The sequence below is a fragment of the Xenopus laevis genome, chromosome 5L (assembly GCF_017654675.1).
Source record: "Xenopus laevis strain J_2021 chromosome 5L, Xenopus_laevis_v10.1, whole genome shotgun sequence".
Lineage (NCBI taxonomy): Eukaryota > Metazoa > Chordata > Amphibia > Anura > Pipidae > Xenopus > Xenopus laevis.
The window spans coordinates 129350860-129368936 of NC_054379.1; the positions used below are offsets into that span (position 1 = coordinate 129350860).

The 18077-nt window shown below is 36.4% G+C and overlaps 1 protein-coding gene across 2 annotated transcripts in view; it reads right to left on the minus strand.

The window, feature by feature from the left end:
* The window catches only part of plod2.L (procollagen-lysine, 2-oxoglutarate 5-dioxygenase 2 L homeolog), an 83525-nt gene that overhangs the window by 12768 nt on the left and 52680 nt on the right, over nucleotides 1–18077 (minus strand). For both annotated transcript variants that reach the window (XM_018263829.2, XM_018263828.2), the window contains exons 8-13: nucleotides 9352–9453; nucleotides 6870–6995; nucleotides 5312–5433; nucleotides 2419–2523; nucleotides 2022–2147; nucleotides 798–939 (exon numbers count right to left, since the gene is read on the minus strand). In XM_018263829.2, coding sequence (XP_018119318.1) covers nucleotides 798–939; nucleotides 2022–2147; nucleotides 2419–2523; nucleotides 5312–5433; nucleotides 6870–6995; nucleotides 9352–9453 — 723 coding nt within the window. The remainder of the gene's footprint in view (nucleotides 1–797; nucleotides 940–2021; nucleotides 2148–2418; nucleotides 2524–5311; nucleotides 5434–6869; nucleotides 6996–9351; nucleotides 9454–18077) is intronic.

The following is an 18077-nucleotide window of genomic DNA, read 5'->3' on the forward strand; positions in this document are numbered from 1 at the left end:
TAAAACAAAAGTTCTGTAAGGCTACAAATATATTGTTATTAGTACTTTTTTTTATTCACCTTTCTATTGAGGCCCCTCCTATTCATGTTCCAGTCTCTTATTCAAATCAATGTCTTTCTCTTTGCTCAATCAAATCTAATGTTGACACTGTAATAATTAAACTTTCCACGAAAATGTCATACAATGGGGCAGATTAAGAAAACCATGGTTTAACTCAATTAAACCTATGTCTAGGGGCAAATCTGACATTGAACTGAGATAAATATTTATCTCCTCAAATTGAAGCTGGCCCAATATTCATTAAACCTCGATGCTGACAATGCTATATTTCTCTGCTCAGGGCTGCAGGGAGGTAATGCCATGTCCAGAGTCAAAAACATATGGCATTTAAGCTAAAATGGTTCTGAAGCAAGTTGACAGATACACTAAGAAAACCGTACATTATAAATAACAGATATATATTTGCAAATGTAAGTGAAAAAGCACAAAGCCTCTGCCTTCATATCCATGATGAGGAAGCGTGCAGCTGGGATCCTTTCAAACAGAAAGATCTCTCCTGAGCAATGCTGATTCCACAGCACTTTCCCCGAGAGGGTGATTTGTTTGACATATGTGTGCACTGTGAATGTCATCTTCTACAGTACAGCTGTACAGGCATAAAGAGGAATTCACTAAAAAACCCTGCAATTTAAAAATTGGCTAGTACTTTACTTTTGCAAATCCCCAAAACACTAACAATGGAAAGCAAAACTCGAGGGAAAAGTTATCAACTTATAAATCCTTATATAAAACCTTACCATTTCCCTGGCATTTCTGCAAAGGGCCATGTCAGGATCCAGTCTGTCCAGAGCAAACTGGTTTCTTTCCTGCATTTCTGACCTGAGAGTTTCTCCTTTTATCAAATACACATGGGCTATATAAGGCATGTTCCATAGACCTCTGCAGGGGGGGAAAAGTGACATTTTAGTTTGATCATTCACAAATGCAATAGCAATGTCTGTCATAGCTCTAGTCTAGAGTAAATGGCAAGCTATCAAAAAAGAAACGGTCAGAAAAGACAAGGGCATTGTGTGTGTCCTTATTGATTAGGTATACACCTCAAAAACGGGATTTTAAATTATCTTTGGTCACAGTCGAAAGGCTGGCATGTGCAAACTTGCCATGACTCTGCTCCACCAGTACAGGTATGGAACTTGTTATCCAGAATGCTCGGAAACCTGGGATTTTACAGATTATATTATGGGTCTTTCCATAATTTGTATCTTCATACCTTAGTCTACTAAAATATCTTTTAAACATTAAATAAACCAGATAGGCTGATTTGCTCCTTTAAGGATTGATTATATCTTAGTTTGGGTCAAGTACAAGCTACTGCTTTATTATTACAGAGAAAAAAGTAATAATTTAAAATAAATTGATCATTTAAATAAAATGGAGTTTAAGGGTGACGACTTTTCCATATTCAGAGTTTGCACGGATCCCATACCTGTACATTGATGGTAAACTTGTGAATACAGGGATAATAGACAATAAATTGATCCCTTGAAAAACTACAGTATTTGGATAAAAGGTTTTGCTCTTTATCTGTTGTCTAATTTGAACACTCCCTACCTCCCCCACCCAATTATTGGAAATACAGAAACATATGTGTTTTACACTGCATACTCTCAACACTTTTAAACCACAGTTTTATCTTTATACGTTTCTCATCTAATTTGTAAGGATGTTTTCCTTCTGCTTAACTCCTTTGTGCTATTTACACATAAATATATCAATATAGTATAAACAAAACTTGTGACGGTTAGTTTACACGAGGAGATTCGGGGAGATTTTGTCGTCTGACAACTAATCGTCTCGTCTTCTGGGCTACAATCTCCCCAATCTCTTCGTGTGAACTAATACTAAAAGACAAAGAGTACATGCTAAACACTTCTGATGAATGGATGAACAATAGACAGAATATATACACTTGAGTGGCTGTGTTTGGCATTTGGTCATGTTGAACTGTTGATCGTACTTACACTCTTTTGCCTTGAACTATATCCACATAATCTTCAGATCGTGCATAGAAACCATCTGCCGTCAGTGCACCCCAGAAGTTGGACCAGAGTTTACCATGACGTGTTATAAGTGGTGCAAGAATTTTTCTAAAAAACGAAATAGAAAGTTGTTATATAATGAAATACAGAGACATATGGTGTTTTCCACCTCAACTACATAAGCAGTAGGTTACAAACATATTTCCTATTTTAAATTAAAAAAGTAATGCATTTTGAACATGCAATTAAGTCTAAGTCCACAATAATACTGATTGAAAAAGGAGGTAAAGAGGAACCCTGCTCAAATGAATATACAATCTAAAAGACATGGTTAAGAAATAGTCCAAGATCAATATGAAGAAAACAACCAATAACAAACCTGTTTTGTTCGATAAGTATTTTTAAAGTCTGGGGATTGGTCAGCATTACATCAGCATCGATATTAAAGTAATAGTCACATTCTTTATTCTGCCGACAGATGTCCCTAAAAAGGAGAAGACACACAGGTAACAGTGGGAAACCTACTGCTCTTTATAAAATCACCTCAATTAAGGAAACATCTGAAATCAACATGTGTTTTTATTCAAATATCATTAGCTATGGAAAACCTTTTTAATTGCAGGTAAAGTTGCTGTGAAAACCTTTTTGTGAGTCCTTTACTTCATTTAATATTTACAAAATCTGCATGTTAGTATTCATATACTGAATTAATTATACAACAACAACTGAAGTCAATCAGAGCCAATAACACACAAACAGCTTGTGTTGCCTCCGGGCTTCAAGCTAACCAGTTCAGACACCAGAGATAGTTACTTTACTTTACCCTTAAATTAGAAGCACAAAAGCATGCTGCCATTAACAAAAGACATATTTCTCCATGTACTCCGGAGCAGTGTGGGACGTGTCCCTAAAACATACACTTAATTAAAAACCAAGCATAAGGTGGATAGGTGGTAACAATCAGCACTTGCTCTATATTCAAATTCAAAGCTACAATTGCTTAGTAAGTGAGCCTTCACTGATCAGCCCAGTTCCCTCACTTCCAGTCATGCCCCAAAATTTCTGCCTGTCTACATGGGGAACGAGTGGGAACTAGTCACCCACCGTCCACCTTTGCCTCCCGCCTTACGCGTTTCACAGATCACATCTGGTTCTGCATCCGTGTCATGCACATGCGCATTGCTTAGCGTAGCCGGGAATCCCTGCAGAATGACTGTGTCCTCTATTGGACTGTTTTTCGCCAGTACTTCCACTAGTTTCCCAAGTACGTTTTTACCTCATTTCTTATCACTAGTATTAAGGACCAGGTCCTTAATACTAGTGATAAGAAATGAGGTAAAAACGTACTTGGGAAACTAGTGATGCATAACAATGAATCTATAAGACTTTGGCTCCTTTAATTGCCATTTTCTATTTAAGAAATTGGTTGTACATAATGTATCCAAGAGAGAGTTACATTCAAGTAAGAGATATGCAATGTAAGGGCTGCGCACGCGCAAGAACGAGCAGGAAGAAGTACTGGCGAAAACAGTCCAACAGAGGACACTGTCATTCTGCAGGGAGTTCCAGCTATGACGCACTAAGCAATGCGCATGTGCATGACGGAACCAGATGCCTATTTAAACACGGAGGATACACGCGCCTGACACTTATGCCCCTGAAGAAGCCGAGTGATCAGTGAAACGCGTAAGGCGGGGGGCATAGGTGGATGGTGGGTGACTAGCTCCCACTCGTTCCCCACATAAACAGCCAGAAATTTTGGGGCACGACTGGAACGGAGGAAACTGGTCTGATCAGTGAAGGCTCACTTACTAAGCAATTGTAGCTTTGAATTTGAATATAGAGCAAGTGCTGATTGTTACCACCTATCCACCTTATGCTTGGTTTTTAATTAAGTGTATGTTTTAGGGACACGGTCCCACACTGCTCCGCAGTACATGGAGAAGTATGTCTTTTGTTAATGGCAGCATGCCTTTGTGCTTTTAATTGAAGGGTATTAAAAGTTACATTTTAATAAGTAACTATCACTGATGTCTGAACTGGTTAGCTTGAAGCCCGGAGGCAACACAAGCTGTTTGTGTGTTATTGGCTCTGATTGACTTCAGTTGTTGTTGTATCATTAGCTATGGAGTAATATGAATATGTATGTACAGGTACTATATTGTATTCTGTAATAATACTACTACTAATAATAATAAAAAAAAAATAGTAATAATATCTTAAGAACTGCTTAAATTAAAGTATTTTCTATGTCAGCCATGTTACATTTTTCACAGGCTGGATGATATTATATTATACTTGCAAGTAATTGTATATTTGTCCTTAAGTTACAAATGGCGCGTGTATGCTTCTAGCAGCTGGTCAAAACTACAACCTGGGTTAGACACAACAGGGACAATTTTCTTTGTTTAGTCTCAATTTGGAACCCTGCACTGGTTACTGTGATCCCTACACAACATGTGGTGATAGAGAAATATTCTATATAACAAATTCTGCACTGAAACAAACCAGGAATTTCAGTTTTCCGGAAACATTGCTCTGCATTTCTCTCATCTCTGATATCATGTCTAAAGAATGATGTGTTTTCCTTTATCAACAATAAGGGGCCGATTCACAAAGGGTCGAATATCGAGGGTTAATTAACCCTCGATATTCGACTGGGAATTAAAATCCTTCGACTTCGAAGTCGAAGGATTTTAGCGCAAATAGTGCGATCGAACGATCGAAGGATTATTCCTTCGATCGAACGATAAAATCCTTCGAATCGAACGATAAAATCCTTCGAATCGAACGATAAAATCCTTCGAATGAACGATTCAAAGGATTTTAATCCAACGATCGAAGGAATATCCTTCGATCAAAAAAAGTTAGCCAAGCCTATGGGGACCTTCCCCATAGACTAACATTGAGTTCGGTAGCTTTTAGATGGCAAACTAGGGGGTCGAAGTTTTTTCTTAAAGATTTTTAGTTCGAATAGTTCGATTCGAAGTCGTAGTCGAAGGTCGTAGTAGCCCATTTGATAGTCGAAGTATATATATATATATATATATATATATATATATATATCCATTAATAGATAAATGTGAAAGTTGCTTCAAATTACATTTTTTTCATTACACAAGGGGAAAAACAAGTGGGTCTAAATTAAATGCCTTTAAATGTAAATACTACAGCGATGTGGTTATTATATGTGGAATTATATGTGGAATTTATTTCATTATGAGAAAAAACATATTTAATGTATATATGGTACGAGGCATGTGGTATCTTACATTCCCATATTTCTTGCTTCAGCTTGCGTGATTGGCTCTTCCGGTCCAACAACTTTTAAATCTCCAATGACATTCTTGGCTTGTTCCCAAAACTTTACAATATGCTGTTCATGATACACTTCCTGCAATAACAACAAGATTATACATTTAAGGAGTTATTTACTAAAACTCAAATTCATCTAATTTTTTATTAAAAAATGTCAGAGAGAAAAAATTACGAATCGTATGATTGCCACTGCAAAAACTCAACTTTATTGAATTGTCGCTGGGAAAACTCAACTTTATCCGATTATAGTACAAAAACCCAGACTTTATGTGATTATCCAACACAGATCACAATATAAAGAACAACTTCAGGGACATCTGCCATTGACGTCTACATGACCTCGACAGGTTTGAGAGGGAGGATTTTCGGATGTTTAGCAGCTTTGGGATATAATAAATCTCTAGAAATTTGAGGGTTTTTTTTCCCTCTACAAGTTTTCCCCTTTAAAACTCAACCAGATAAATTTGAGGTTTTATAAATGGGCCCCTTATACTCTGGAGCTAGGAACTAGATAGTTGCTCTCCAAAATAGTCTGCCCACAATAAAAACAGGGTGCTTGTAGCAGGGTAAACCCCATTGCCCAGGATTTTTGTGGACTCCACTTAAACAGTAGTTCCTGTTGATTTGCCCCTGATGCATTGCAATGGGTAACCCTTAATATAAATAAATATATCAGCAGGCAATTTTGTGCGACAAAACCCCCTCTGAAGACCATTATTAACCCCAAACAAAAAGTCTGCCCTTATCATTATCTATTATCCTGAATGCATTGGATCCACTGTTATCCATCCAGGGTTTTTCCATAATTGGGATCTCTATATCTCAAATCTAATAATAATTTAAACATTAAATAAACCCAATAGGATTGTTTTGCCACCAATATGGATTCACGCAGCTTAGTTAGAATCAAGCACAAGGTACTGATTATAATAGAGAAAAAAAGTAATGATTTTAAAAATTTTACTTATTTGCTTTAAATGGAGTTGAAGGGAGATGGCCTTCCCATAATCAGAGGTTTCTGGATAATGGGTTTTTGGATAAGGGATCGCATACCTGTTTTTGTATTTCTAAAGCAGTAGCCATTTCAGATGAATGTGAAAGGAGGTGCTGCACCATTAAGTATTTCTGTTATTTTTTATATATATGGAACAGGATTCTGTTTAAGGTAAGCGCTTGACAAAAGTGATTTCATTGTAGGTTTTATACTTCCCTAGCCCTTCCCTACAATCATCCCTACAATCATAAACCTGTAGTCTTTATACGCCTAATAAAATGCAGATGGCTCTGGTCCTGTCTTTAGTTCCTCATCGTTGGAGCATTCATAAAATATTCCTGGGCTTTAGTGAACCTATCCTATCATTCTAATGACAGCTGTATTTTCATTCACGTAAGTGAGTTTTATTTCAAAAGTTTGCAAATAATGAACATACAGTATAAAGTCCAACAATCAGCATACTCAATCTTTCACCCAAAATATTACTTTCAAACACTGATACATCCTTAAATACTTACACTGTTATGTATGAAGAAAAATAGATTCTCTTTGGGATAATCTAACGCCAGCAATCTGCTGAAGAATTCAGGCAAGAAAGGGGAGGGCTGTTCAATGAAGATTCCAATGGTTACTTTTGGGTAAGCCTGCAAGAAGAGCAATAACCATGAAGTAAAACAAAGCTGAAATATGATCAATAACTTTTATTTCTATATGAAAGGTGTCTTTTCATAGATAATATGTTCTGTGTCAATTTGAGTTAAACCTGTGCATTTTTGCTGCTACTGTATAGGTTCTTTAAGGAAAGATAAAGAAGAAGTAGCATAAAAGATTAGAAAAAATCTAATGTTTCAAGGAGTTACCTATAGAGTCCTGTGTAGTTAGGAAATCCTTGTATTGCACACATGGAAGAATTATATTTCCCTGTACAAACGGTAGCCATTACACTGGCCTTACAGGGCACATGATTCCAGTTGTAAATTCTGCCATTTGTACATCGAATGACATAATATACATGTTAATATGCCCTTGTGGCCTTGCATACATTTTGGGGTATTTTGTTGTGTTGATCAGTTGCCACAAGAGTGTCAGCAATCACTCTGAAGAAATGAAAGGAAAACTGAGAAGTACAAATGTAGGCTACTTTCAGAGGTGAACTTTTTTCTAAAAGAACTAGGAACTAGGTAATATCCCTCTGATCATATGGGTCACATTTATGCACAGAAGGATTTTGGCCTGGGTTCTGTAGATGAATTAATTTGCCACTGTTGCTTGTCAGTGTGCCAGATCCAAAATCTGGATTTAATTATGTTTTGTTAGCAACAAATTAGAAACATTTATGAGCATAACATTCAATTTCCTGCTGTAAAAACCTGCTGCTAATCATAATTTCATAGCGAAAACCTTTTAAACATGATTAGAATAATTCACACAAGGATTTGTATGATATTGTACCAAATTTTATGGGAATATGCAAAAAAAAAAGATTTGCTTTAGAAATTACAGCTAATTTGCTCACTTATAACGTCATCCCTAGGTATGGAGGCCATTTTAATACATGAAATCTGAGGCTGCAAATAATTATGCAGCAATTCAATAACCTGTGGTAGTTCAGGATGTCTAGCCTGTTAGTATGAACCATTATAAGGTCTGTCTAGTTATTATTTTACTGCCTATGGTAGACTTTACAACCCTCAGTTTCTGATTATATGATTTTCAATTTCCATATGTCCGGTTTATAGTCCTAATCACTGCTCTGTTTATCTGACTACACTTAATCCATGTATCCTGGCCATTGCCTGGGGACAAACCTAACTAAACCTAAAAAAGGTGCTAAATTGCCCCAATGCAATTGCCTAAAACAATCTGATTGTTGCTTACAGTTTCAAGCTGATAGCAGACTGTTAAACCACTGTCTAACTGGCTGCAATGAGCTACTGCACTTGTGGCATGTACCATATAAATTAGTAAATTAACCCAAATGAGTTTTTCTCTGATTGATTATGTTCCTTTGGAGTATTGTGCTGCTAAATCAACCTCAGGACCCTACAATGATACAGCAAATATATTTAACTTTCAACAAGATGAAGTCACTATTTTCCTTTGCATGTCCATTTTTTGTTTTGGCTCTAGAACAGAAAAATCTCTTGACTCTAATAAAGTAATTGAAAAATAATATAATTAAGACATCTGCAAAACAAAAAAATCTGCTGTTGTCCTGCTGAAACTCTGCTGTGTTACTCCAGCGGGCCTGTTCAATGCCGCAAGAGAAGGCTGGTCCACTATTCTCAAATAGGAGGCTGGGTAAGAGACAATGAGACTCCTGTGAATGTTCTCCAGTTCCACCCAATCTCAATGAATGGAGATTGCCTGAAGGCACCATGTGCAGTTTTGTGCAGTTATTACTCAAAAAAGATCCAGAAAGCAATTTCGAGTAATAATCACCTGCATGAAATTGCACTATTGTGCACTATTGTGCATGCCATACAAAGCCAATTGTGTGCCATTGCATGCATGTGTCCCCTGCCCATTGTACTATAAAAAGGTTCAAATCACCAAATGTACCCTTTTGAGCTCTTTGCCGGTTTTTACACTGACTTTGTTCCTCTACAGTTGCCCAATGGCATTTGGAGTAGGAGTAGAACACTTAAAAGTCTGCATGATTGACAATATATATATATATATATATATATATATATATATATATATATATATATATATATATATATATACACTAATAGTTTCCAAACCAGCACTCCCTTTTATGTAAAACATATAATCTTTTATTGTTGCATCAATATATGGATATTGATGCAACAATAAAAGATTATATGTTTTACATAAAAGGGAGTGCTGGTTTGGAAACTATTGGTGTATACACAATTTACCGTGCACCCCTGCTTCTATTAAGATTGACCTTGGAGTGCGGATACTCGTCTGGAAGATATATATATATATATATATATATATATATATACACACACCAAAAACTTGCATACTTACAGTTGCAGCAGATAAGTCAATTGTGTCTAGATCACAAGTCCCACATCCAGTTTCAGGTGCCCAAACGTTGGGAATGTAATTACCAAAGTAGTTCAGCTGAAGCTAAAAGAAAAAAAAAATACCAACATGATTATTATAAATTATTTATTTACTGATCAGAAGATCAGTTGTGATTTATCAGGTGAATGCAATTAGGCAGTTGTTACAACTTTTCTATGCATACCAGTTATACTCCTCCCAAGTCCCCCCACACAAACACAGATACACAACTGTATGAAAGAGGCTCTTCTTGGTTACTTACTGCATTCCAAAAATATATATACTGCTTTCCATACATGGAATACATGGAATGCAGTGCCGAACACTCGCATATTAGGTTCTTTTATTTCAAGGTTGCATATACATAGAAAATATGGACGTGAGAGTTGTGATCATGCATGCAAAGATCCACTCATTTGGCAAGGATTTAGTTTCATTAGCAATTCACTGCTATTTATTGCAGTCAACTCTTATTTAAGGGTTAAAGGAAAACTATACCACCCGAACAATGTAGGTCTCTATAAAAAGATATCGCATAAAACAGCTCAAGTGTAAAACCCTGCTTCATGTAAATTAACCATTTTAAAAATTATATACTTTTTTAGTAGTATGTGCCATTGGGTAATCATAAATAGAAAACTGCCATTTTTAAAAAATAAGGATAGGATTCACGGTGCAAACAAACAAACCATACTTGTTAGGTCACATGAGCCAATTAACAGACAGAGTTGTGTCTTTTGCTTCCACGCCTCTTCCTGTTACAGTTCGAGTTGAAGTATTTCTGGTCAGGTGATCTCTGAGGCAGCACACAAACATCACAAAATGGTGGCTCAAAGCAAGAGATGTAAAAGGGCAATATTTCCTTAAATATACCAGTTTGGTAAGATTCTTTAATATGTTACTTAATATGATATAAACTATCTGTTGCTTAAATATTCATTTTGGGGGAAAAGTTTTTCTTTTAAGTATTTTCCTGAGAATTTTGGACATTAGCAGAAGCTTGCAGGTCAGCAGCAAACAGGTGACACCTAATCATTGTATATCATGCACTTTGAAGGGTTCCAAGAGGAGTAATAAAATGCAACCCTGGGAGATTCTATCACCTGTCTAGTATACATCTTATTCCTAATGCGTCACAGGTACCTATCATAGGCATGATCATTACAGAAATCAGAGCAATGCCCACAACAGGTTAGCAACTGCTAGAAATTGAAGGGACAGCTGAAAAGAACAATGAGCCCCTTGTCGTAATAATAAAATACCATATGAGGTGTTTCATCCATAAAACATAGATCCCAAATAACACTGAAACAAGTAACAAATCATGGACCTCCAAAGAATAAAACAGGATGAATATAAAAAAAAATTATTTTCATAAACTGAAAATGCACAATGCATATATATATATATATATATTATAAACTCTTTATAGCCAATACCTAAAATTGCTGCAGTACCATATACATATGTAATATATAAATATAGTTGGAGCTCATAGTCCTAGTAAGAAAAAGCTTTTATAATAGATTATATTAATCCACAACTGTGCAACCTTGTTCCTGCGTGATCTCCACTACTGCCTCATCTTCAGTTACTGAGGATCGCCCATAGATCAGTGCTGTTTCTCCTTTATCTAGAGAAGGTTAATTAAAAAACAATATTTTGTCAGCACTGGGGAGCAAGAAGACCCAAATGCAAGATTCCCCTATACACAGTAAATACCTACAAAGCCCTGTGATTCTTTGATGTTACCAGTCCTTTATGTTTCAGACTGCAGTAAAGGGTTATGCTGCTCATTCACTAATTTGTACACGCCAGGGAAACTGTTTCAAACCATTTTGTTTGCCAAAATAGGATTTACAGCAGCTCATTAAGCAATTTATTTTAAACAAGCCAATAAATGACATTTTTTGTGGGGTCAAATGAATTACAATGTGTGACGAATCCAAACGCTTCAGTATTTTATTATTTCAAAATGAATAAATATTTGAATGAGATTAACCATAATGAGCATGCACTGTTTTTATTGTACAGGATTTAGTTAAAGGGGTGGTTCACCTTTATCTTAACTTTTAGTATGTTAAAGAATGGCTAATTCTAAGCAACTTTCAGTTGGTTTGCATTATTTATTTTTTATTGTTTTTTAAAATCATTTGCAGTTTTCTTCTGATTGTTTCCAGCTTTCAAATGGGGGTCAGTGACCCCATCTAAAAAGGCTGCAAATATATTGTTATTTTTATATTCAGGCCTCTCCATTTCATATTCTAGTCTCATAATCAAATCAATGCATGGTTGCTAGGGTCACTTGGACCCTAGCAACCAAATTGCTGAAATTGCAAACTGGAGAGCTGCTGAATAAAAAGCTAAATAACGCAAAACCCACAAATAATAGAGAATGAAAACCAATTGCAAATCATCTCCGAATGTCACTCTCATCATACCAAAAGTTCATTTAAAAGTAAACAACCACTTTAAAATGGGAACTCCACAAAAAAATAACAAGCTTTTGAAAAGTAAACATAATTTCAAGCAACTTTGCAATATACATCAATTAAAAAATATGCAGACTTTTCATTATTTTTAATGGTTTGGACCAATTCCCTAAGCCTAGCTCCCTGCTCTCCTGCTGATCTGTCTGACTACTTTGCTGAGCTGGCTGACTACTGTTATTTTATATCAACAGCCATCTGTTCTTAGCCTACATCCTCCAAACCCCACAATTCCCTGCCCACATGATTTCAATAAGGAAAGGAACATCACAGTGCAATGCATTGTGGGTTATGTAGTTCCTGCATGCTGTCTGTAAGCTATGGAGAAGTTGTTACAATATGTAACATCAGTGTTTTAGTCCCTCCTTCCCTGCCAGGATTTCAAATGATGCAGAAAGCGAAGAACTGTTAAACAGCTGGATTTCAGCATAGAAAATGGCATTTATTCATACTTTTTGAAACAGGTAACTGTGATGGGTATATAAGTGGTTTGTGGGCCTTTTTATTAAATTTTAGTTTAGAAGCCAGAGTTCCCCTTTAAGCAGTCATCCCCAAGCTGCTATTTCATACAGTGTAAAAGATATGACCACTGTCAGACCCATGACCAGTTAGATATAATTTGATAGAAGTGTGGGAGGAAGTGAAAAGGCACAAATATATGGTCTGGGTTTCTTTGAAAGTTCAGAATCCAGTCTGACAAATTATGATGTGTCTATAAGAGAACCACAATGGTCACATAGGGAAAGAAACCCTTCAGTTCCGTTACATTGCTTAAAAAGTACAGGAAACAGCCTTGTTCTCTTACAGTAAATGTGGTAGCAGGGTTGTCATTTTACAAAAATGTAAGTTATTCAAGAAAAACCATCTTGTTCTCATCTCTGTATTCAGCAAAGGTCAGAACATATTATTCTGGGCCTCACGCCATTACAGCGCAACGTCCTACACATTTTCTATGCATGAATGTTAACTAATCAAGCATCAGGGACAGGGAACTAGGAGCACATACAGGAGAACATCTATAGACCTTGATGAAATTGAAGAAACAAAATGCTTAGAAGCAGCACAATATAGCTACAGAAAAATTACGTTGATCACATGAATTTAAACATTGCTTATTGGTCATTTGTTTCTGGCTAGGTCAGGGCAAAAGGTGGGTATAGGTGGTAATAATGCACCATTCAGTTCAGCTATGAGTATATCAGGCAGGTAAATGCAGTGCTGTTAGCCATTTACTCTTTATCGCATCACATTTCTCATTGGTCTTCATTATTTTTTATAGTTTTTGAAATATTTTCCTTCTTCTGACTCTTTCCAGCTTTCAAATGGGGGTCACTGACCCCATCTACGGAACAAAGGCTCTGTAAGGCTACACATTTATTGTTATTGCTACTTTTTATTACTCATCTTTCTATTCAGGCCTCTCCTATTCATATTCCAGTCTCTTATTTAAATCAGTGCATGGTTGTTAGGGTAAGTCAGATTGCTGAAATTACACACTGGAGAGCTGCTGAATAAAAAGATGAGAAAAAACTCAAAAACCATATCTAAAAAATGAAAAACAATTGCATATTGTCTTAGAATATTGCTCTCTACATCATCCTAAAAGTTAATTTAAAGGGGTGCTCACCTTCAAGGTAACTTTTATTATGTTATAGAATGGCCAATTCTAAGCAATTTTTCAACTGGTTTTCATTATTTATAGTTTTGTAGTTATTTGCCTTTTTCTTCTGACTCTTTGCAGCTTTCAAATGGGTGTTGCTGACTCCCTTTTAAAAAACAAATGCTCTGTGAGGCTACATATCTATTGTTATTGTTACTTTTTATTACTGATACTTCTATTCAGGCCTCTCCTATGCATATTCCAGTTTCTTATTCAAATCAATGCATGGTTGCTAGGGTAATTTGGATCACAGTTACCAGATTGCTTAGGATGGAAGAGTAGCTGAATAAAAAGCTAAATAACTGAAAAATAGTGATAGGCAAATTTCTCTGTTTCGCCGAAAAAGTCAGGAATTTCCCACGAAATTCGAGAAACAGCGAAAAACTTTGACGCCTGTGTCAATTTTGACACCGGTGTTAAAGTCAATGGGTAGTCCGAATAGTGTTGCCGCACGATGGTTTGGATGCAATTCGCCGGCAAATCCACCGTGAATTTGCGCCTGCCAAATTTATTCACCCATCACTACTCAAAAACCTTCAATAATAAAAAATGAAAACAAATTGCAAATTGTCTCAGAATATCACTCTCTACATCATACTTAAAGTTATCTCAAAGGTGAACAACCCCTTTAAAGGTGAACAACCCCTCTGGCCACATTATTTATAAAGAGACAGTGAATCATTTAGCTTTTTTAGAAATTTAAAAAGGGGTTAACAGTAGATTGCCAGTGTAACAGCATTGTTATTTATTATAATAAAACAGTTAATGATAATGTAATCTATCATAAATATTTCTATGTGGGATCTGCTGTAGTTCCCAGGAAACAGAAACTGGGAAAGTGAATAGTGGGAAAAGCTTGTGCCTCCTCAGCATATCTGAGAACCTCACCCAGAACTTCAGTATCTCTGTGTAGCTACAGAAGGGACAGGAGAACTTCTGTATTTTGTACATAGGTCCAATGTATTTGGGTGCCATTTTGCCAGGCTATATGGTGTAATATTGGTTCTGATAAAGAATTTATATATTTGCATTAATCTATTTCTGACGGTTTTCAGCAATCTGAAGTCATGGTGCTTCACATTACACAGCAATCCCTTATCTAGGAAACCCCAGGTTGCAAGCATTTCAGATAATTTGGGAAAGTTGAAATACGTAATGTACGTATACGCAATATACCATGTAGGTGGTATCATATATTCTTGTTTCTCTTGTGTACTTTATCACTCTGAACTACATCATATGCTTCAATGAAAGTGTTTTAAAGTCATACAAATATAATGTACTGTTGCCCTGCACTTGTACAACTGGTGTGTTTGCTTCAGAAAGACTACTATAGTTTATAAAAACAACCTGCTGTGTAGCCATGGGGGCAGCCATTCAAAGCTGAAAAAGGAAAAAAGGCACAGGATACACAGCAGATAACAGATAAGCTCCGTAGTATACAATGGGATTCTTCAAAACGTATCCATTATCTACAAGTATCCTGTGCTTGAATGGCTGCCCCCATGACTACACAGCATCTTGTTTATATAAACTATAGTAGTGTTTCTGAAGCAAAGGCACCAGATTTACCAGTGCAGAGCAACTCTACATTACATTTTCAATACTTAAAAACATTTTCCTTTTTTGATGTTACTGTTCTATTACCATCACATGCCGCTACAGACCAAGTCTATTCTTACCTGGTTTAGTAACTTACTGTACAACAGTCCTATTTATACTGTAAGGTACACACTATCATACTCATAAGAGTATTTACCCCTGGTTTAATGGCAATTGTTAATGCACCCAAAGATCAGTAGTTTTGTACTAAAGTAACAAACTCTTGATTTGTGACTTTGTGGGGAAGGAGCTTTTCATTGAATGTAAAACATTGAGTTTATGTGTTTTTAAATATAGATTTTGAGACAAAGCTGCAAAAAAAATGTGACTGCCTGCAAGTAAAAAAAAAAAATCCGGAATGGAAAAACCTGTTCCCATAACTAAAACAGAAAAAAAAATAACTAGTTGTATATTTAGCACAACTTGCAGACACATTATGAAACAAATAATCGGTTGCTCCCTTTCACATAGGAAAGTGGGGTGCTCCAGTCGGCAGTGCTTGGCTTTACTGCAAAAGACAGCCACTAATAGAGAACGAGACCTCTAGTCACAACAAAGGGCCTACTTTGTTTCTTTATTCAAAATGTAAATTACAACATCCCAGGGTTTCCTTGTTTATTAAAGGAACAGTAACACTAAAAAATAAAAGTGTTTCAAAGTATGAAAATATCATGTAGTGTTGCCCTGCACTAGTAAAACTGATCTGTTTGCTTCAGAAACACTAGTATAGTTCAAATAAACAATCTGCTGTGTAGCAATGGCGGATATTGAAAAAAGGCTATATGGCACAGGATAAATAGTGGATAACAGATAACATTATGTTCTACAGAGCTTATCTGCTGTGTAACCTGAGCCTTTTCTTATTTGAATGGCTGCCCCCATTGCCTCACAGCAGATAATTAATACAAACAATAGTAGTGTTTCTGAAGCAAACACACCAGTTTTACCAGTGCAGAGCAACACTGCACTATATTTTTATTACTTTAATGCACTTTTATTTTTTGATGTTGCTGTTCCTTTAAGTCTATGTCAACACAACTTGTCACTTGCTATGAACTTTGAGTTGGTTTTTGCCAGAAAGGAAAAAGCCACTTGGCATATTATGCTGCTTGCCAGACACACTGCTGGGGTACATGATTCCGTGCTAATGGGAAAAACATTACTTTCGGGCTTTAGAAATATATTAAAAATGTATAGTAGTTTAAATATCATAGTGTTAAATAAGTGTCTCTGAAATAAAACACATACACAGTGCATCGTGTTACTATCCCTGTATATAGTATTAATACCTTTGGGACTTTGTATCTTCTGGTATGTATTGTTTAAACGTAACTTGTAAAGAAAAACTTCCACTACTGACATCATGCTCCCTGCTTAACTTCCAAAGCCAAAGATTTTAAACGGCTTCCTTTAAAAACCAAACACAAACACTTTTCTCTCAAATTTTCCAGAGCTGAAACCTTACCCAACATCTGGACTCTGAATTTACAGGACATTATTAATGGCCGTCCTTTCTTTATGAAGTTATGTCATCCAGCTTTTACAGAAGATGGCACGGCACGGAAGTCCAGAAGCAAATAAGGAATACACATATTAAGTCTAGACAAGTAGCCCTGGCAGACAACTCAGGTTTGAGCCATTTCATTTGAATGTTGTTAAATTTTAAGAAAACACTGGAAGAATACACTGAAAAAAAAAAAGTGTAATTGATCTGGTGCCGATCCATTTTTAGTAGTAAAAGTAAACATTATAATATTTCCTTAGGAATGGAACAGGCTAATAAATGACCTGTATTTTACAGAAGTATTTTTATCATATACTTGCAGATGGTAAAATGTCTCTTGTTTGAATGGCTACACCTTCCCAAGATTCATTATTTTTTTTTCCTGTGGGATAGATTGAAGTCATGCTGGATGTAAACCAATAGGGTTTTTATGTCATGCCCATGCCCATACAAGCCCATGCCCAAGTGTAAGGCTAATGCCACACTACGCACAGGCAGAGAATCCGCTGCTCCGCCTTGACTCTGAAACATTGCCTCCACTCGGGTAGAGGCAGACACAGCAGATTTCAGTGCTGAAACACGAGATTTTGCATTTCATGCCGAAATCTGTATTGTCTGCCTGGACCCGAGCAGAGGCAATGTTTCCAAGCAGCAGCAGCAGAGGAGCAGGTTATCGGTCTGTGTTTCTCGGCATGTCGAGATCCACATAGTGTGGCACTAGCCTGAGCATAGTGTAACTATCCTGGTATTTCAGAGTAACTGCTAATTGTAATTATTTTAGTTTTTCACAAATGCAAGTGCACCTCAAGAAGTGAAATGTGAGCTGTTCCTTAAATCTAGTGTGTTGTCTACATCGGTTTAGTTATGTCATACTATAAGAGGATGTGTTTGCTGGCAAAGCCTAAGGTTACTACTAACCACCTATAAAGGAGAACTATACCCTCAAAATGAATACTTGAGCAACAGATAGTTTACATCATATCAAGTGACATATTAAAGAATCTTACCAAACTGGAATATATATTGAAGTAAATATTGCCCTTTTACGTCTCTGGCCTTGAACCACCATTTTGTGATGGTCTGTGTGCTGCCTCAGAGATCACCTGACCAGAAATACTACAACTCTAACTGTAACAGGAAGTGGTGAAGCAAAAGACACAACTCTGTCTGTTAATTGTCTCATGTGACCTAACAAGTATGGTTTGTGTGCACAGTGAATCGTACAAGCCCGGGGGGCGGCCCTTATTTTTTAAAATGGCAATTTTCTATTTATGATTACCCAATGGCACTAAAAAAGTACATTATTATGAACATGGTTTATTTACATGAAGTAGGGTTTTACATATGAGCTGTTTTATGCAATATATTTTTATAGAGCCCTACATTGTTCTGGGGGTATAGTTTTCCTTTAAGGTGAGGGCACATGAACAGG